This window comes from Conger conger, chromosome 12 (genome assembly GCF_963514075.1).
Source record: "Conger conger chromosome 12, fConCon1.1, whole genome shotgun sequence".
NCBI classification, from domain to species: Eukaryota; Metazoa; Chordata; class Actinopteri; order Anguilliformes; family Congridae; genus Conger; species Conger conger.
The window spans coordinates 24,442,908-24,464,545 of NC_083771.1; the positions used below are offsets into that span (position 1 = coordinate 24,442,908).

At 44.5% G+C, this 21,638-nt stretch overlaps 1 protein-coding gene across 3 annotated transcripts in view; it reads left to right on the forward strand.

Annotated features, from left to right (window-relative positions):
* Nucleotides 1-20,980, forward strand: part of il11ra (interleukin 11 receptor subunit alpha) — a 44,135-nt gene extending 23,155 nt beyond the window's left edge. The window contains exons 3-13 of one of the 3 annotated variants that reach the window (XR_009710173.1): nucleotides 963-1,029; nucleotides 1,254-1,420; nucleotides 3,601-3,715; nucleotides 4,303-4,469; nucleotides 4,686-4,849; nucleotides 6,447-6,588; nucleotides 7,936-8,031; nucleotides 9,353-9,455; nucleotides 10,867-10,946; nucleotides 15,578-15,680; nucleotides 15,992-20,980. Coding sequence is in view for 2 of the 3 variants with exons in the window: in XM_061263510.1 (XP_061119494.1) it covers nucleotides 963-1,029; nucleotides 1,254-1,420; nucleotides 3,601-3,715; nucleotides 4,303-4,469; nucleotides 4,686-4,849; nucleotides 6,447-6,588; nucleotides 7,936-8,031; nucleotides 9,353-9,455; nucleotides 10,867-10,945 (1,100 nt within the window). In the remaining variant the exon portion in view is untranslated. The other 2 variants (XM_061263510.1, XM_061263509.1) reach the window with 2 other exon arrangements.
* Nucleotides 20,981-21,638: the final 658 nt, after the last annotated feature.

Sequence of the window (21,638 nt, forward strand, 5' to 3'; positions counted from 1 at the left end):
AAGGATTTAGTGGGCTGTTTTTTCGTCTTCTCCCTGTGCCTGTTTGCTTGGGTATGATGGGCGGGGGGGGGGGGGGGCTGAATATATCACGCGGGTGTGTGATGGGGGGGGGCGGGGGAGCTGAATATGTCCGTGCCAGGGACGGTGACCTCGATACCCTTGGAACGCGTCCACAGTCAGCAGTAGGCCGGGGAGAGGACAGGTAAACACAGGCCCGCAGGTTTGGTGATAGCTGGAGGAAAAGCACTCTCTCTGCGCTCGACTTTCCGTGGCCATGTCTGAGCGCCAGGCTTTCGGACAGTTAGCCTTTTTTCCACTGAGGCTGCCAGAGGTTTCGGAAAAATTCATTCCTGAGAAAACATGGCACTGAACATAAGATTTAAGGAGAAGCTGTGCTTTTCTATGGTTGTGCCAAGATGCCTTAAATTCGGACCTTGAACTCAACCCAGTGTGTGCCCAGCCCAGCGCCCCCTCTGCACTGCAAATTTCAACAAGTCAACAAGTCAACAATTCTCATGTTTAGACTTCAAATTTCTTAGGTATTATATGTATTTATTTACATATTTTTCTAAGTAATGCCAATGGAGTGACAGTTTTATTCATTCCACGATTTGCCAATGGCGTGGGAAAACTTCACTTGTCAAGCAAACGATAACTTAAAATAAGCTAATGTTTTCTACTTCAGAGAAAAAAAAAAAAAAAGGATCAGTTGTTAAGACAGACTTATTTTCCAGTGAAAGTGAGCATGTGGCGGTTCTAGTCAAAGGCCCAGCAAAATAAAAAAACATGATACCACGGATATAAATGCCAAGCCTAGATACAGGCCACCTGGTTTGGTGCGGAGACTGGAACAGAGACGCTGGAGGCTGGGTAGAGTGAGAGCAGGGCAGGGTCTGGAGCTGAGTCACTGTAAAACCATCTCATCTCTCTGGCATATGTTTCACCCCCCATTCTGCCCCCAGTTTCAGACACGGAGTACGGGAAGCTGGGATCCAATGTCACGCTGGTGTGTAAGCCCTCCTGGACTGGGTACGTAGTGTCACATGTGCTCTGCCCTTACAGTGTCTGCACAGTGGAATTCCCTGCAGTTATATTACACTTTGAGCTCTCTGCTGCTGAAAGACTGTGACTGTGCTCTCTGTGGCCGGGACAGGTATCCTGTCCCTGCAGTAAACTAGCGCTTACATCAGTTATATTACACTTTGAGCTCTCTGCTGCTGAAAGACTGTGACTGTGCTCTGTGGCCGGGACAGGTATCCTGTGGAATGGCGGTTGAATGGCAGCGCAGTGTTACCACGGCAGACGCTGCCGTCCAATAGCACGCTGACGCTCATCAACACTGACCTATCCATGGAGGGCAACTACAGCTGCCTGGACCAGAAGGGCAACCTGCTCTGGGCCACCAAACTCAGGCTGGGCCGTGAGTACCACTGCCCCTACCCGAGCAGAAGAACGTGCGGAAGTTACACGCTCAGTAATGAGGTATCCCTGGTGGAAATTCCAGCTTGGTTCCACAAGATGGTGGAGTTAGCGACCTTACATTACTTATCTAAAGCAAGCAAGGGCCAATCCCCCGGCAGCAATATGGGCTTAAGGGCCTTGCTCAAGGGCCCAACAGCTGCTCTGATCTTATTGTCACTGCACCGGGGCTTGAACCACCGACCTTCCAGGTCCCAGTCATGTACCTTAGTGAAACAACAGACCTTCACCAAATTCCAGATCTTCCTCATGCAAAAGCTGTCTCTAGGAAGATTACATATTAGCCTGGTTACTGGAATTTTCACCAAGGATAGCTCACATGTCCACCCCAATGTTAACTTTGAAAAATATGTCTGACTGTGAACTGTGGTTACAATTTAAAATTTGGAATGTATGTTATGTTTAAAAGACAGAATAAGTTGTTTGTCTTGTATTCAAATGAAGTTTATACCTAAGAGTATTCTTTGAGTTCCAATTTTTATGAGTAAAAGAAGTATGCCTTTTGTGGTCTCCTGACTTGAAAGTTACAAAATCAAAATGAGTGCATGATGGATGACTTCACAGAGGAAACACACGTATTTCACAGAAAAGCTGTCCCTCGGGGGTTTTTCTCCAGGTCAATGGGTGCTGCATGCTACATTCTTTCAGTTGTCCTAACCTTCCACATCTGCTCTGCACAGAGCCTTACTGTGGGGCTGCTGGTGTGTACGTTTCTGTTGAATTTGCCGCAGCCAGTTTATACAACCGGACTTCACCCATTCCAGTTCAGAAACTGCCGTTCTGAACATCTTTCTTGGCCCTTTCAGTGGCACTCTGTGGGGTTAACTTAAGCGGATGGTTTTTTTCGAGAACCAAACCCAACTGGAGCAAAGCTCTACGAGGACTCTCAAGCCTTTCTCGATTTAAGAAGTTAGGCGAGCAGAAAGGGGAAAATGGCCGTGGCCTTTGGGGGTGGTGGAAAACCAGGCCGGAGTAAACAGAAGCAGTCTGAAGAGCGTTGCCCTGCAGTGCAGAAAATTCCGTGTGACAGGAAGTCGTGACCCTGGCGGCCGTCCAGCTTCCTGTCAGGAAGAGGTGGTGCTGATACTGCAGTGAGAGTTCCTCATGCCCCCTCTCCCTAATTACTTTTAACTACGAAGAAGAAAAATATGTTTTATGGCACAAACAAGCCATTTAGGACTTCCACCTGTCCGAGCTCATCACGTCGGCCTGTCTGAACGCATTCCTCTGTGGTCCAAACCCGAGTGATGACCGCCACAGGGGCTCCTGCTTCAGGAAATCCTGCCCAGCTAATCCAAGCAATACCCCCGTTTTCAAGACTCATAAACAGCGTACATTTTTATAAAGTCTCTCAGAGTAGCCAGGTTGCTCCGGATCAGGATTCAGCCTTGCCCATTACCAAGTAAATGCTCAAACGGATCCTAGATTAGCACTCTTGCTCTCAGTGCAATAATAGCATTACTGCTGCTGTTCGCACTGAAGCTAACTCCCGTTTCGCCTGTCATGAATGTGTGTTTGTAAAGGAGAATACGACAATAATACCGACAGTAAACTAGGTCTAAGGGGAGTGGGAAGGTTCATGTTTTTCTGCTCCTGTACTATATAAAACATATCACATACTGTTTTGAACTGTCATAGGTCTGGTATGATGGTGCTACTTAAACCATTTTAAACTGGCACTATTTCCGAACGCTGAGTCACTGGCCCTTCACATTTTAGCATTGAATGTATTATTGGTTTTGAACCAAAAGCTACAGTCAAATCTCGTCTAAATTAGTTATTCAGCTGACACTTTTTATCTAAAGCGACTTACAGTTTGACTAAGCAGGGGACAATCCACCCTGGAGCAATGCGGGGGTTAAGGGCCTTGCTCAAGGGCCCAACAGCTGCACTGATCTTATTGTTGCTACAGAAGGGCTTGAACCACCAACCTTCTGGGTCCCAGTCATATATGTTAGCCACTAGGCTACAGGCTGCCCCAGTCATGTACCTTAGCCACTAGGTATCAGTCTTATCAGCGTGATTCCGGTTATCAGGCTATGCCAGAGATTTCTGAGTGTTGGGCAGCAGTATTGATTTGGCATTTAAACCTACCCTTCTGCCCCCCTCCCCCCACTCCAGACCTGCCTGGTCTCGTCAGCATCTCGTGTTGGATGTTTAACCACCATAGCCTCCACTGTTTCTGGGAGCAGTCAGTGAAGACACACCTGCCCACCAAATACCTGGCCTCCTACAGGTGAGTTATCTCTCAGACAGACCCAAATTAGCCACGTTCTTGGATGAACTTACGGTTTTCCATTGTTTGTTATAGAAATTGAGCACTGCTTATCCCTAGTCTGTTATTATTCTTACATATTTTCACTGTAAGAAACATAATAATATTTAAGCTTTAATGTTTACATTTTCTGGGGGTTTCTTTTAAGCAATTAAAATGGGTTTTTTTTGGAAATCATCTAATTTTTGCAAATCACTTGCAATAGGTAATGATGACCCTAGGTCAAACACGGTGACTTGTGCCCTTGTCTTGCAGGGATAGGTAGAAAACATTGCATTACATTACATTACAAAGCATTTAGTAGACGCTCTTATCCAGAGCGACGTACAACAGAGTGCAGCGAGTTACAATCGGAACCCTTGAAAATAACACGGTGACTGTTGTGCCATGCAGGGGTAGGTCAAACACGGTGACTGTTGTGCCTTGCCTTTCAGGGATAGGTCAAACACGGTGACTGTAGTGCCATGCAGGGATAGGTCAAACACGGTGACTGTTGTGCCATGCAGGGATAGGTCCAAACACGGTGACTGTTGTGCCTTGCCTTGCAGGGATTGGTCAAACAGGGTGGAGCCGTGCCTCCAGGACTCCTCCCGGCCGAACAAGTGCACGATCCTGGACCCCTCTACGTGGCAGCACTACCACACAATCAACATCACCGAGCTCAACCCCCTGGGCACGGAGACCACGCTAGCTCGAGTGCAGCTACATGACCTGTGTATGTGCGCGGTCCCCTGTAAACAGCCGCTGCATGCTTTTCACATCTTACCTGAAAGCAGTCCCATGTCTGCCTGTACTATTGAGATCCAATAGTACTGTATGTTTTTTAGGATTGTATATTTTCACTGCATGTGTGTAATTATGTTAATGTATGTGTGTATGTATATCCATCAGTAGTGACAGGCTCTTTCTGTGTGTGTGTGTGCTCTCTCAGTGAAACCGGACCCCCCAGAGGAGGTGACCCCAGAGGCAGTGGTGGGGCACCCCAGGAGGCTGCTTGTGCGATGGAGATACCCCTCCTCCTGGCCCCTGCACGACTCTTACCCGCTCTGCTTCCAGCTCCGCTACCGGCCCCTGGGCTCCATCCACTGGTCCCTGGTGCGTACGTGCACACCACCCAATCACCAACTCTGACCTCCGAACCTCCGTTTCAACACCGCTACAGTTTCACTACAGTTCCAGGGGAAACTGCCTTTGAGTTTGCAGACTCTAAATGAATTTGACTCAATTTTCAAGTTTTTCAGTTGATCTGGTTGGTGTTTATTTCAAGAGGGCAGTGTAGTGTTCTATTGGATCGGCCACACAGCTTGCTTTTCATAATTATTGGCCACACAGATTTTATCCTGCTGCGCAGTGTGTAAGCTAAAAAATATAACTGATGTGTCTTGGTTGATCAATGGCCATATGCTGCACAATACATTTCATCAGCTGCCTGACCGCTCCTTAGCAACACTGCTGACAATGACAAATCTAGAGCAGAATAAGAGTCCATACTGGACAGTGGTACTGGAGCCTTAACTTTACATAAACCACAGTCGCCTAGTTAATAACATTTTGGTTCATGGCTGGTGGACATTTGGTTTATAAATCTTAACTCGCTTGAAATTTGAAATCAATTGAAAATAAATTTAGCTAATATATCACACTAAAACTGTCTGCCAGTACCTCCCTGTTCTCAGTCTAATATACCCTTGTTTTCACACATTTAAGCCAGTGGGACATGACAGAAATTGTGTTGGATGCTATCTTTTTAGTGTTCATTGGTAATTGTTGTGTTTATTGTTTAGTATAGTGTTTGCTGATAAGTGCAGTGTTTATTGGTACAGTATCTACAATGTTTGTAGGTGACTGTAATGTACATCACTGACTAGTGTTTATAGGTGACTGTAGTGTTCATTGCTGACTGTAGTGTTAATCGCTGACTGTAGTGTTTTTAGGTGACTGTAGTATTTATGGGTGACTGTGGTGTTTATCGCTGACTGTAGTGTTCATAGGTGACTGTAGTGTTTATAGGTGACTGTAGTGTTTATAGGCGGCCTGTAGTGTAGTGGTTAAGGTAAATGACTGGGACACGCAAGGTCGCAAAGTCGGTGGTTCGAATCCCGGTGTAGCCACAATAAGATCCGCACAGCCGTTGGGCCCTTGAGCAAGGCCCTTAACCCCGCATTGCTCCAGGGGAGGATTGTCTCCTGCTTAGTCTGTACGTCGCTCTGGATAAGAGCGTCTGCCAAATGCCAATAATGTAATGTAATGTAATGTGTTCATAGGTGACTGTAGTGTTCATAGGTGACTGTAGTGTTTTTAGGTGACTGTAGTGTTTATCGCTGACTGTAGTGTTCATAGGTGACTGTAGTGTTCATAGGTGACTGTAGTGTTTATAGGTGACTGTGGTGTTTATCGCTGACTGTAGTGTTCATAGGTGACTGTAGTGTTCATAGGTGACTGTAGTGTTTTTAGGTGACTGTAGTGTTTATAGGTGACTGTAGTGTTTATAGGTGACTGTAGTGTTCATAGGTGACTGTAGTGTTTTTAGGTGACTGTGGTGTTTATAGGTGACTGTAGTATTCATAGGTGACTGTAGTGTTTTTAGGTGACTGTGGTGTTTATAGGTGACTGTAGTATTCATAGGTGACTGTAGTGTTTATAGGTGACTGTAGTGTTCATAAGTGTTTATTGGTTGTGCTGGTCTCCTCAGGTGAACAGCTCCCAGCTGTCCCTGGTGATCACAGACGCGCTGGCGGCCCACGCCCACCAGGTGCAGGTGCAGGCGATGGACGCGCTGTTGTACGGCCACTGGAGCGACTGGAGCCGGGAGGTGCAGGGCTGGCCCTGGAGGGGTGAGCCTTCATTACATACCCTTACGGTTATTATCCAAAGCCACTTACAGTTCACCGCAGGGACAATCCCCCCGGTGCAGTGTGGGGTTAAGGGCCTTGATCAAGGTCCCAACAGTTGCACTGATGTTATTGTGGCCACACCGGTGCTTGAACCACCGACCTTCCAGGTCCTAGTCATCTACCTTTGCCACTAGGCTACAGGCAGCTGCCATTTCCTCTTTACTGCATGTCTTTGACAGATTTTACAGTTAAAATTAATACTTATTGAAAGATCTTAAGTATTACGTGCACAATGTGTTCTCTAGAGCAATACTGAAGGCCTGTTTCCCTGTTGGCTGCTGCAGTGTACCCAGCAGCGTTTTCTCCAGACTGATCACACGCACTGAATTCAGCCTGTCCTACCACAGACCAGCTCTTTGTCTTTCCAGAGAGTTCCATTAGTGTGTAGAAGGCCTAATGAATCTGCCAATTGCCTTCATTTACTAAACCTTGAGTGTGTGGGTTGGAGAGATCCATGCTTAACTGGGTAAATAATTCCACTGCAGGCAGGCTAACTTGGGAAAGCTGCTGTGTCCTGAGCAATGATATTTCTGCTTCAATACTCAGCACTGCTTTGTACAGTTCAAACATTTATTAGGTATTAACTTCTATAGCATAGTGGTTAAGGTACATGACTGGGACCCGCAAGGTCGGTGGTTTGATCCCCAGTGTAGCCACAATAACATCTGCACAGCCTTTGGGCCCTTGAACAAGGCCCTTAACCCCGCATTGCTCCAGGGGAGAATTGTTTCCTGCTTAGTCTAATCAACTGTATGTCGCTCTGGATAAGAGCATCTGCAAAATGCCACTAATGTAATGTTAAATCATGAGCATAATGATATTTAGGTACAATTAGACTGGGTGGGATTTTTCATTTCAATCTGGCCCACAGCAAGGTATCCTTCTTCATGATGAGTCTTGAGTCTTGAGTCAGCTTTTGTTGCAGAACTACTACTCCCTGGATGTTTTTTGTTTTTTTGCACCATTCTTTGTAAACTCTAGAGAATGTGTGTGAAAATCCCAGAAGATGAGCAGTTTCTGAGAAACCAACCTGCCTGGCACCAACAACCATTCCACGGTCAAAGTCACTTAGATCACATTTTAACATTTGGTCTGAAAAACATGCTTTTATGCATTTAGTTGCTGCCACATGATTGGCAGATTAAATATTTGCAATAACAAGCTGGTGTACAGGTCTACCTAGTAATGTGGTCACTGAGTATACATGTATATGATGTATGTACATGTTTACACACACGACACTCACTATGGACGTTGTTTAAGCACTGTTTTGTTTTATCTTCGTAGAACCCAAGCCCGATCCTGAAGTGTCCGAACCTCCTGATGAAATTCCTACCATTCCGGATTATACAGAAATGGAGAGCTCCACTACCAGATCACCAGGTGCGTGGAATGTGTTATTCACCAGTACAGGGGGAACCGTAGTTACCGCTGGTGCTGACACAACAACACACAACAGTGTGCCGGGCTGCCAGGTGTACTATACACAACTCCAGCCCCTCGGTGAAAGCAGCAGCTCGGCATGAGACAAGGACTTGATTGGGTTAAGGAGTATGTTTTATATATCCTGTTTAGATGTGTCCAGAAAGTTCAGGGTTTTGAAACAAACTGAAACAAACTGCAGCAAATCAAAGTGTTGGGTGTTGGTTATATACTGCATATAGCACTGTGGCAAGCTTACTCTTGTTACTGGGGGATCTAAAGTGAATGGTATTTGTTAGAGTGTGCACTCAGGAAGCTAATTTGTGCCTGTACCGGAAGATCAGTGTACTAGGACAAGGTAGAGATAACTGATAATAAGGATCAGCGACCCACTGCTATGCTTTCCTTTACATTTACATTTACATTTTAGTCATTTGGCAGATGCTTTTAATCCAAAGCAACTTACAAGTGCATAGGTTCTTCCACAAGTTAAAGCATCACATCCATTTAAGTTCCTTCCCACAGTTTGGCTGTCTAGCTGACGGCCTGTCGTTTTTAAATGTAAGGGATATTTTTTGGTGAAATATTTCTGTTGAGGATTTATGCTTGGGCTGCACGATATATCGTATATTTATCGTCAACAAGATACGAGCATATGAGATAAACACATCGCAAAAGACTGCTTGAACAGCAACAAATAGTTGTTCATGTGCAATTTCCAATGTTGGAAATAATTTTTTTATTTTTTTTTTATTCAGTGGGCATAGGCTATTCATTGTCTGGGGTGTATGTGAGCAGTGTAACTATACCAGAAAGTCATTAGAACTGTCCACACATTTGTTTATTTATTGCAAGCCATATCTTCATCGCAATATTCAACAATGTTATTGCATATTTTCCTCATATCGTGTAGCCCGAAGTCATGCCATGGATACCATTAATATTTCCATTTGTTCTTTAAGCTACTATTCATTAATAATTATTTGCTATCTGTGTGTTTTAGTTGTTTTATATACTTTAGTTGAATGTTGCAAATTGGGAAAAGAATATGGATAGGCTAGTAAAATAAATACAAGTATACCATGCACAGTTACAATTGAAGTGTTATGTCTATGAAAGAGATTCTTGATCCTACTGTGGTTTGCTGTTGTGGTCTCCTACTACCTGTGCATTATGTTTGTGTGTGTCTTAATGGGGAGACACTGGCTCAGGTAAGGGTTGCGGATTTGATCCCACGCTCTGACTCCTGCAGCTGCTATATGACCCCTCTTCCTGTTGACAGACGCAGACGGAGTGGCGTACAGGAGCCTCGGGGTGCTCATCTCTCTCGGCCTGTTTGCGGGGGTCTTCCTGTCCATCCTCTCCGCTCTCATCGTCTTTCTCTGGTGAGGACCTCCGCCTGTCGGCTGATTTAAACACACCTTCACCCCCCTTACACTCACACAACTCCTGCTCCACCCCCCTTACACTCACACAACTCCTGCTCCGCCCCCCTTACACTCCCACCTCCTGCTCCACCCCCCTTACACTCACACCTCCTGCTCCACCCCCCTTACACTCACATAACTCCTGCTCCACCCCCCTTACACTCACACAACTCCTGCTCCACCCCCCTTACACTCCCACCTCCTGCTCCACCCCCCTTACACTCACACCTCCTGCTCCACCCCCCTTACACTCCCACCTCCTGCTCCACCCCCCTTACACTCCCACCTCCTGCTCCACCCGCCTTACACTCACACAACTCCTGCTCCACCCCCCTTACACTCCCACCTCCTGCTCCACCCGCCTTACACTCACACCTCCTGCTCCACCCCCCTTACACTCCCACCTCCTGCTCCACCCCCTCTTACACTCCCACCAAGCAACCGGTGACTGCTGCGAGTTTTTGGGGGATTTTCAGACTATGGAGTAAGCACCTTCTGTCCAGATGCATCCGTAAAACGCCAACATGTATAAAGGTGATTCAGTTTGTGCAAATGGTAGTTTACAAATTCCCATCAATGCACTGATTGAGAATGCACACCTGGGTGTGTGTAGAAATGGAGAGGCTACCACTCTGTAAAAATCGGTAAGAAGTCGTAGCCTATGTGATGCCTCTCACAGAGTATTAGATGCTACGGTTAATAAACTGGGAAAACACACATCAGCTACTGTTGAAACAACTGTGATTTGGGTCACCGATTCGTCACAGGAGATGTTATGATGGATAGCGTCTAGGTGACAATCTTGGGTTTACATTCGATATTACAAATTTTAAAAATACCTAACGTTACTATAAAGTGTGGGCTATATGATATTAGCTGAACCAGGTAGACGTAGTTGTTCACATAAAACAAACAAACCGTTGAAATAACTTTGATAATTTTTTTATCTGATTGGTCCCCACCCTTTGGATAGCCTTTATCGGCGTCTGACACGGCCAGCCCGCTTTGCTGAGGAGGGCTAATGCTGTGCACAAATGCAAAACCTTGATAGAAAAGCAAAAGGAAGCAGGCGGATGAGAAGGGTAGCCCATTTACTGAATGCCTACATGAACGCGTTTGCGACATGCGTTTGAGGCTTGCGATTTTTACCTGAAGCACTCTAAAATGTGCTGGAGAAATCAGTCGCTTCTGGCAGATCTCAGCTCCCAACTTTCATCAAACGAGCCCCAGATCCACTGTCGTTTCCAGTTGTGCATTGTTTAATTCTGTTTTAGTATTCTGAGGGCTGTGATGACATGCTTATTAATTACTGTGTAACTCTTTATTTTGAGCACAGTTTAAAACCAGGACTTTCTTTCTGTAAATACAGGGTTAGGCAGAGGCAACGGGGTGGGATAACAAAGCAAGAACTGACCTCAATGGTGAAGATGAAGTCCCTGCCGTTATAAGGTGAGTGAGGCCTGTTTCTCTGTTCAGTAAGTGTTGTGTGGTTCTGGCTCAGGGCTCTGTATGAGTGCTATGAGTGCAGTGTTCTGAGTGTATTGAACTTCTAGAGAGTTCTAGAAGTTTAAATGATTACAGTTTGTGATTGATGATTACAGATGACGGGAAGGTTTCTGAACTGAGTGCATGGTTCAGTTCCAGTGTAGAGTTCATGTACTTTAGTTCCAGTTAGTTCCCACAGTTCATCACGTTTGGAACCAGCTGAACCATAAAGACAAATTATATTTATTTTTAAATTTGATCAAAGAATATTCACACACAATTTCCCCCTGGTTATTCTCGGTCAGCTAGCTATTTATTGGAATTAGAAATATCAGCATGGGTTGATGATCCAGTTTAAGGGGAAATTACAATCATCACAGTGCTCCCCAAAGTTGTGCCAGTGGATCAAATACCAAGATACCCAGATATACCTCCTGGCCAGGGGTGTGAGGCTAGCTGGTGCGCCGCGGGCACAAACATGTGTCCTTCAGGACATTATTTCTTATTACTGAACTGTGGAAAAATCATCCAACAACTTGCCAAGAAATGTATATGTACTTCAAAAAGTATTCAGACCCATGCACTTTTTGCACACTTTGAGTTGTAGATTTTAATTTTAAATGGATACAATTGCCATTTTTGCCCATCAATCTACACTTGATAACCTATGAGGAGCACAGTGGCCTCAATAATTGTGAAATGGAAATAATTTGGGACCTCCAGGACTCTTCCTAGAGTTGGCCGTCTGGCCAAACTGAGTAACCGGGCAAAAAGGGCTTGGTCTTATTCTAGAGATAAGTTTTATATGATTACACTTCTACTGCTGCTTCTGGTGGGTTGTTTTAATCAGAGAGACATGTGCTTACACATTTTATTACAGCATTATTGTTAAACCTAGTGCAGAATCCATTGGAGCAGGTAGCTAATATGCCACGCTGTGATTACAATCATTTATTCACTGCAGATTGACAAACGTGTTGCCGGTCTGACACGTACATTTCCTTACCACAGTGACATAATAGCCACTAACACTCTCTCTCAATGACTCAAAGCTTTGCTGACAGACATGTCCATTATTAGAGAGCATTTTTAGAGTATTCTTTTTTATGTTAAAAAAGGACTACTGTCTAAAATAGCTTTTATTGCTGATTGTTTGATTGCTAGAGAGGAAAAATGTCACTTTGAAAAGGTCTGCAATGAAAGGTCGGCAGTGAAACTCGCAGCGTTGGCGGAATCGGACAGAAAAATATACGTTCCTCTTACCGCGGAACGCTGAAGCCAAGCGTGTGCGGCAGTCCTATATCATGAAACTGTTCATGATATTCATACCAAAGAATTTAATCTGGGTGGAATATAGTCATTCCTTTCCACCATGCTCAAAGCCCCAACGCAAAAGAAAAACACCAAGCTGCAAGCAGAGCCACAGGATCATCCAGGCGGCCGCCCAACTGCAGGAGGCTGGAAGCACAGCCTTAAAAACCCTTAAAACCCTGCCAGGGGATTCTTCTACACAAAATTAATATGCTTTTAATATCCTCCCTTTCTGGCCACTCATCAGCTGTCTGCCTTTTATCCAGAATAATAAATATATAAAAGGTTTCACAAAGTCGTTCTTGATGTGATGGTGTGTGGTTGGAGCTGAATGAAATCTGTCATATCCACGTCACGCCTTGTTTCCATATCACAGTCCTGTAAAGAAAATGTTTAATAAAATGTAAATGTAGAGTATTCATGGGCCACAATAGGCATTATTTTATCCTGCATACAATTTCCCTTACCAACTCTGAACCTATTAATCTCTAGCCCCCTTCTGCATTTTGGTGATTGGTGTACTTGAAGCACTGTTATGTTGTGTCTTGTGCTGTTTTTGTACTGTGTTGAAATGTGAGGATTGTTGTTTTCAATGCAACCTTGGCAAAGACAAGTTTGGAACAGGAGGCTGTTGGCTAAGTGCTAAGTTTGGGATGAGGCCTACAGTTTCTCTCTCTGCTGATTGCTCTGTGGTCAGTAACGTAGCTTGCCCCCTGAATAGAGGCTTGCTGTAGCAGCAATGCTCAGCGTTTGGGGCACTATACTCCTTTCTCCCCATTGGACCCTCTGTTCTGCTTCCTCTCCTCTCCTCCCTCCCTCTCTCTGGAGAGCCAGCCAGTGGATGTTTGTGTGTACAGGGGGGCCTTCCCCCAATCCGCTCATTAAGAGCCAGTTCCCTCCCCTTTCTGCTGTTGCAAAATTGCAGTTTTCTTTTTTTCTGAATCTGAGGAGCCGTACTGATATTTTAACCCTGTGGGGTTCCCTGGGTGGGTCCATGCTAAGATTGTGGTCCTGTGGGGTTCCCTGGGTGGGTCCATGCTGAGATTGTGGCCCTGTGGGGTTCCCTGGATGGGTCCATGCTGAGATTGTGGCCCTGTGGGTTTCCCTGGGTGGGTCCATGCTGAGATTGTGGCCCTGTGGGGTTCCCTGGGTGGGTCCATGCTGAGATTGTGGCCCTGTGGGGTTCCCTGGGTGGGTCCATGCTGAGATTGTGGCCCTGTGGGGTTCCCTGGGTGGGTCCATGCTTAGATTGTGGCCCTGTGGGGTTCCCTGGGCTCCTCCTGCATCCGTAGGTTCATTCCTCAGCCGTGGCATTTGACCAGCGAGTGACCTGCTGTCCGTGCGGGACTGTAGCTAGGGCAGGCGAAACGGCCATGTGTCATCCTGGCCCTTCCTTAAATAATTAGACGACCCCTTGGGGAACCATTAGCGTCCAGGAAAAGTCCCCCCCCCCCCCCCCCCCCCCCCCTCGCCTGTGGAACCCATGTGACCGCGGAGTCGCACCTGAGCCGTCCAGCTTCCTGGAAACGGCGTCCCGGGGGCGAGCCACTGAGCACACAACTGAAAAAAAGCCTCGCTGATAAAACTCTCACTCGATGTTCCACTACAAGGTGCTAGCTTGATGATGGCTCCATTTTAACAGCAAGGGTGCCAACACTGTGAAGGTTTGATTACTCATACCGCCTCACTGATGTGCCTCTGTCTGAGAAACCCAAAAAAAGTCTGAACGCCCCTCTGCTGATGTGCCTGTGAGCTGTCTGAGAAATGAGCTCCTGCCAGGAAGGCCCTGTTTGGGCTGCTCTGCTCCCTCTGGTGCCGGAGCGTAGACATTAGTGAGCTGGGTGCAGCTGGGTGTTTTTCTCCCCTTGCTCGGCGTGTTTAGTCTCTGTGCAGCTGACGGTGGCTGCTATGCTGCTGTTTACACTGGTCACTGGGGAGTTTCTGGCCTCCCTCCTACCGGGTAGTTATAACAACCGAGGTCTAGTGCTTTACCCCTGTGATGTGTACACAGTGCTTGACCCCTGTGATGTGTACACAGTGCTTGACCCCTGTGATGTGTACACAGTGCTTTACCCCTGTGTTGTACACAGTGCTTTACCCCTGTGTTGTACACAGTGCTTTACCCCTGTGATGTATACACAGTGCTTTACCCCTGTGTTGTACACAGTGCTTTACCCCTGTGTTGTACACAGTGCTTTACCCCTGTGATGTATACACAGTGCTTTACCCCTGTGTTGTACACAGTGCTTTAACCCTGTGTTGTACACAGTGCTTTACCCCTGTGTTGTACACAGTGCTTTACCCCTGTGATGCACACAGTGCTCTACCCTTGTGATGTGTACACAGTGATTTAACCCTGTGATATGTACACAGTGATTTAACCCTGTGATATGTACACAGTAATTTAACCCTGTGATGAGTACCCTGTGCTTTAACCCTGTGATATGTACACAGTGATTTAACCCTGTGATGTGTACACAGTGATTTAACCCTGTGATGTACACAGTGCTTTACCCCTGTGATGTACACTGTTCTTTACCCCTGTGTTGTACACAGTGCTTTAACCCTGTGATGTACACAGTGCTTTAACCCTGTGATGTACACAGTGCTTTACCCCTGTGTTGTACACTGTGCTTTACCCCTGTGTTGTACACTGCGCTTTACCCCTGTGATGTACACAGTGCTTTAACCCTGTGTTGTACACAGTGATTTAACACAGCCTCCATCTTCAGTCAGACCAGGCTGCTCACTACCAAGGTGGCCTTTTACACTGCATAGCGCACGCCGCACGCATTTTCCTCACAGTTCACAGATGGTCACTTAATCGCAAGTCTTTTTGTCCCCTGGGTGGTTTCTCATGTCTTTCATGTGTAAAGCTTTAGTGTTTCCTCAGCAAGGCTACATCAGCTGTCTCTGTGGAAGTCTCGGGGGGCACAGTCTGACTCAGAGCTGGTATTCAGATGAGCTCTTTGTGTGTCCCATAGATCAGGTTTCTGGCCGTCCCCCGTCACATCGGCCTTTGACCCTCTGGATCTGGGATGGCATTTCGATGACTCATGTTCGCCGGAGCGGTGGCAGCTCTCAGTCCCACAGCCGGCGGGAGCACCTTCAACCTTTTCTTCTTCAGTTGCTCCGGCGACACGCACCGGGCCTGGGGGTCAGAGGTCGCGACGCCGTTCTCAGAGCCCAGAACGAACCGCTCGCTCGCTTTAATCCCGGGGGCGCATGTGGTCGCCGTCGCCCTGTTTTTCATGGGCTCCCCTTTTCATTTTCTTTGATTGCAGTTTATTTTCGTGCCATGCCTTGGCCAATGAGGGAGCCTGAGCTCTGAGGTCATTCCCAGACGGGTTTGGCCGTTTTCCTCACATTCCTCACGCCGATGATTAGGTGGGAATTGTTTGGACACAAACCAGATTCCTATCGTCCGCCATTTTATGTCATGTGCTGTTTAACTTAACTCATGCTACTCATCAACTGCAGACAGGGAGTTTGGGGCGATTGCCAGTGGCCAGGGAGTAGCCATTCCTTGGCCAATAGGAACAGCCCAAGGATATAAACTCTGTTTGAGTTTGTGCCAGAGTAGGATGTGCAGGCCATGTTTCTGAATCCTTCCAACTGTCTGTGAGTCTGTAATCTTCCTCTGCCGGCCGCAGGTTGTAATTAACAATGATTTATACCTTTTCTTCTCCTCCTCCCAGATGGCCGGATTGGTGCACTCCCAACGCAAGCCCCCCCTTTGGGTGTCCTGAAAGGGGAGCGCTACCACTGCCAGCAATCAGGGCAGACATTACCCACAACCCACCTGGCTCCTGTGCCTTCTGGCTGCTATTCCTGGGTCCACGTCCTTCCAGTGGATTTTTTTTTTTACTGTGAACTTTTAACTTGTACAACCTCTTTAGCACAAACAGCCGATAAGGAAAATGATCACATTCATGGATTCACTTCACAAACTGACCTGAACCAAAAAAAAAAGAATATCGCTCTTGGTTCTCGATTATTTTTTGTATCTTTATTATTATTTTTTATCTGAATACACATTTATAGAAAAAGGTTTGTTTGGCATTTCAGCTTTGTGACTACTGGTCCTGCTTGTGGTCCTAGTGGACCGCTGAGAAAGGATGAAGTTCACTCTGTCAACGGAGAGCAGTGTTTTGGGCATTACTGACTGACACACTTTTATTTTTGTATCGGAGTAAAAAGAGAAGATGGATGGAGAAGAATGCTTGCCGGGAGGCTGCTGCTATCTGTTATGGAGAGAGGAGGTGTGCTGTCAGCGTCACCATGGTGCATGCGCAAGCAGAACCAGGGCTGATTTTAATGTGCCACAGGACACCTTAACCCCTACACGCATGCCAACCCATGGAAGGTTGGGTTGGGTTACCCTAACCCTGACCCCCCACATGGATGTAGTTTGTGTTACAGATGGAAGGTTGGGTTGGATTGGGTTGGGTTACCCTAACCCCCCACATGGATGTAGTTTGTGCGACTGACGGAAAGTTGGGTTGGGTTGGATTGGGTTGGGTTACCTTAACCCCCCACATGGATGTAGCTTGTGTGACTGACGGAAGGTTGGGTTGGGTTGGGGAAGTCTTTTTTTTCTCTACCTCCTTGTGCTCCTTCCGTCCTGGCTTGTGGAAGCCCCAGTTTGGATGAAGTGAAGCTCATCGTCTTTCCGCCCCAATGGACTGCTTGACCGTAGGATAGGGGAGAGAACACGTCACCGTGGGCCTTCCTGTTCATTTCACATTGCATCAAAACCAGGAACTTCATTTTCAGTTCTTCGGTTGAACATTGACTTGAGTGATTCAGACTTTTTACAAAGGGACTAAGAGGAATGTGATTCCATTTCAAAACTGTCTCTTGGATGTATGACTCATGAGAAGGGTCACATGATCAGATGAGGTCACATTAAGTTGATTCCCAAAGGGCCTGTCATCACATTACTGTTGGGGGGAAAAAAACAATCATGCTTCTGCAAGAGAACGCAATTGTGAAGTTGTGAAGGGAAAAATGTAATTGGGATTGTTTCATTGTTTGTGTCAATACAAAAAACATGATGCCTTGCATTTTTGTAATGCCTATCTGATTTTCAGTGGTGGGAAATTACAGGCGAGCAGTGAGACCCAACAGCCAGCTACTCTAAAATGGCTGCCGCAGGTTCAACTGCTTCGTCTTCCTCCCAGGTGCTGACCTGTTCTTCAGAATCTCTGCATACGTCTCTTAAATTAAGAGGGTGCATTTCAACTCCAGAAAGTATAAAATCAAGATCATTGTAGTAAAATATTTGGACATATTCACATTTTGAAATGGAATAGGCATTTAATTTGGCATAATAATTACAAGTTCCTCTAAACAGTGAGGTGCTGTAACATTAAAAGATACCTATTGCATTGTAAATGAACCAGCATATTAAGTTTCTCCTGCCAGAGCTCTCCATCCAGACATAGGTATGATAATCACTTTAAACTTTACTATGTATATTATATTAACCTACAAATGAAAAGTTATTTTAGTTTGTATACATATATATCTGTATATATTTTTTCTCTGTTGGTGTAAAATGACTGATCTGTTGAATAGATGACCCCATATAACTTCTGTGACATGTACACATGCAGTAATGTTAAGCTTACAATACTTTTTGCCCCATTTATATAGCATTAGCGCTGCCATTTCTTTTATTTTCAAATTGGAAAAAAACATCAAACCAGCCAATAAGGCTTTAGGAATTTACATATAGGAAGTTTAGAAAATGGAAGACTAATATGATTTCTTGCTGTTTCCTTATGACCATGCAATTCTTCCATTAGGACTTTCTTTTCAAAATGTATTTTCCTATCTTTTGCCCCCTAGAAGATCTTTAGACTAGCCATGTATGACCGACACCCAAGACCCTCGAGTGAAAGATTGGCACCCACCTTTTAGGAACTCCCAGATAGAAGTTAAATTGATAAATGTGGTAAATATATCAGTAATAGGAACTAAGAAACATGTACTGTGCTTAAAAACTAATTTGGACATGTTTCTGATTTAAAGAAAGTACAGAATAGAAACCTGTGCATATTAGCAGAAAAAATAATTTAAAACCAAGTAAAGAAACTTTATTTTTGAGTTGGTTGCCTGAAAATACTGTTCAGGACTCATGCCATTGGTGGCACAAATAGCCGCGAATAAAATGTGCTCCCGGTTCATGAATACACAACACGTCTTTCACTCGCTAGATTTAATTTTGACCAGCATACACAGTTTAATACGTGGGCCTGCTGTTTCTGGAGCTTGTAGGTTTGTGAGGACCGCATAAGAGCCCTATAGCAGATATAATGTAATGACTTGTTAATGTGCTTGAGTATCATTTTTAGCTGAGGACTCTGCTCATATTAGCCGCAGAAAGAAGCACCTTGTCCATTTGTTTTTTATGGTGCACAGGGAGCTTCTAAAAGCATTTTTGAAGAATACCAACAAATACATTTTAGATTAATGTAAAAAATGGTTTCACTCTGAAATTGTAGAGCAAGGTTGTGTAAAATGCTGTACTCTTTTAATTATTTAAGTAGCCCAAAGGTTTGTTTGATGAGGTGTTTTCATATAGTCATACATGTTTGATAAAGCTGCAGTTGTGAACATGTATTCTCTGTAAACTCATTTGACTGTGGTCTCCTGGAGGGATGAACCAGCATTGAAGCTTGCCTCACCTCAGCATACCTCACGCTGTGTACGCTTGCTTTTTATTGCCCTTTCTGATTGGATAACAAAGTTTGAGATTATAAATCCAGTTTGCATAATGATTGAAAGTGCTTGGGTTGGTGAGTCTCCTGGGTTCTGACACTTCATGTCAGAACAGTGAAAAGAAAGTTGAGTTTCTTAACACTGAAGTTTCTTGTAGTTCAGTTTTTGCTGCCATTGAGTCGGGTTTTCTCTTTTGTTTTGTAATTTGGAATCAACTGATAGAATTCATGTATCACTTTGCAAGCGCAAGTTTTTGATACCCACCAAATGAACCGATGCATTTTCTATTAGAACGACAGTACTCGATTTAGTTAAAGGTATACAATGGTATCAAATGTCAGTTTGAGTTAAATATAGGCTGCCAAGCCATTAACAGTTGCATATAAATTACCGGAAAATGTCTGGAAACATGGACATTAAATGTAAACATTCAACAAGTTTAAACTATTTATCTCGGCTGTTTTTCTTATCCAATGGCAATGTTGTTAGAAATTGAGGCAACATGTCATGCTTGCATGTTATTAGAATTTGCGTCCAGAACATTTCTTGTACAAACAGTGATATTTTAAGGCAGGTGTATGTTAAGCATTAAAGTGCTTTTGATTGCTATTAGACTGGAGAAGTTGCTTGAGGGTTTTCTGTTGTTGTTGAAGGATGGAGAATGTGAAGATTCAGGTTTTAAAATGGTATTCTGGGGCAGCTACACCCACTTCAAATTTCAGCAGAAACAACCGTTTAATTTGTCAGAACTAGCTTTGGAAGGAATTGTGAATAAACCACCTGCCAATAACTGTGGAATTGACGGACATTGTTTTTAAGCATAGTGCATAGGTATGTGAGTTTCTGCTTGAACTTTCCCATTGAATTTGTGTTGGACTGATACAGTACGTGCTATTTATGACACGTGGTAGTCGTGTTTTAATGCGCGATTATTCAAAAAATTTCCATGAATAGACACCGCTTGTGGTGGTCGTGTTGAGCCGGTGCAGGCATGCTGCTGTTGACTGTGGTGCAGCGGAGCGCGTAGAGATAGCGTTTATGCTGTCGTCCCGTTTTCCGTAGCGGCAGCGACTTGGTGAAAAAACGCTTGCCCATACCACACACTACAGAGAGAAATTCCAAAACAAACGCGATCTTTTCCCTTTTCTGCCGCGTGTTTCTTTGTGATGTGTCGAGCTCTCTCTAGTAGGTGACTCAGTCACCACAATGGTCGGATTGCGTACGTTCTCTTGTTTGTACAGAACCAGACTCAGCAAGGCATGGTTGCTGTGGTTACTCTGGGTGGCCATTTTCATTTCTGTTGGAACTGATTTCAAAGCCAAAGGCTCAAGGGAAGAAACACACTCAGGTTATCCTGACAATGATACTACACGTAGAAACCTAATATAAGTAAGTCAGACTGAGAATTCACCTTTGTTATTGAATGATAAACACTCCAAACACTAAAAGTAGGAAATGAGAGAACAAAAGTGTGTTGCTGTGTCTGGTCTTTTGAACTGGGTCAAGAGGTTTTGTCAACAGTGTATATATAAAATTTCTTTTTAGGATTATACATTTCATTCATTTCAATTGAATAGTTTTTGTTGGGCTACTATAAAATTTTATCCATACTACCGATAAGGAAAATCCCCCAGTTGTCTGTGCTGTATAAATAATTCAGGAAAATGTATCTTATTGTGTAGCTACCCAGCCTAAGACAAAACATTCTCACAATGTTGATGCAGAACATTCCAGTAATGTTGTGAGAATATTTTGCTGGTAGTTCATCAGTTCCATATGATTGGTAGCCCTTGGTTGTGTGTCTTTGGCACGAAACATTTTATTTTCATAAATGGAGCTGAAAATGAGCCCATATTAAATGACAATAAGTATGCTTACTATGTGTGTACGACTATATAAGAAATAAGCTCTTTTATAATTATCTGTGTTTGTACTTATGTGAAATAAATGCTATTTTATCATGTACTTGTAAATTGGGTTTTTTTTGTACATTTAATTTCATTTAAACTGTAAACATGATTGTCTACTGACTACTGCAGTCTGTGATCAGTTCTGATGGCAGCTATAGCATGGCCATATGACTTGTAGTTTGACGATACATTAAGTTTTTAATATTTTGATACCTCATAATTAAACTCCGTACCATGCAGTCCAACGATTAATTATAGGCCTGCTGCTTATGCAACATGAAGACCAGAGAGCTGTCTTTGGGGGAAAAGCAAGCCATTTTGAAGAAAAGAGGGAAAAACAACTAAGAATGTCCTGAAAAAAGAAACCACTGGTGTACTGAGCAACAGACATTGAACAGGTCAACCAAGGAAAACAACAGCAGTTGATGACAGAAATATTGTGAGAGCTGTGAATAAAACCCCCAAAACATCAGTTAGTGACATCACAAACAATCTCCACAGGGCAGGGGTGAAGTTATCTCAATCAACTGTTCGAAGAAGACTTATTGAAGGTGGAAATATAGAGGCTATACCACAAGATGCAAACCGCTCATCAGTTGTAAGAATTGGAAAGCGAGACAATTTTCAAAGAAGTACAGCGATGAGCCAGAAAAGTTCGGGAACAAATCAATCAATTTTTATTTGTATCGCACTTTTAACAAAGGGCCTT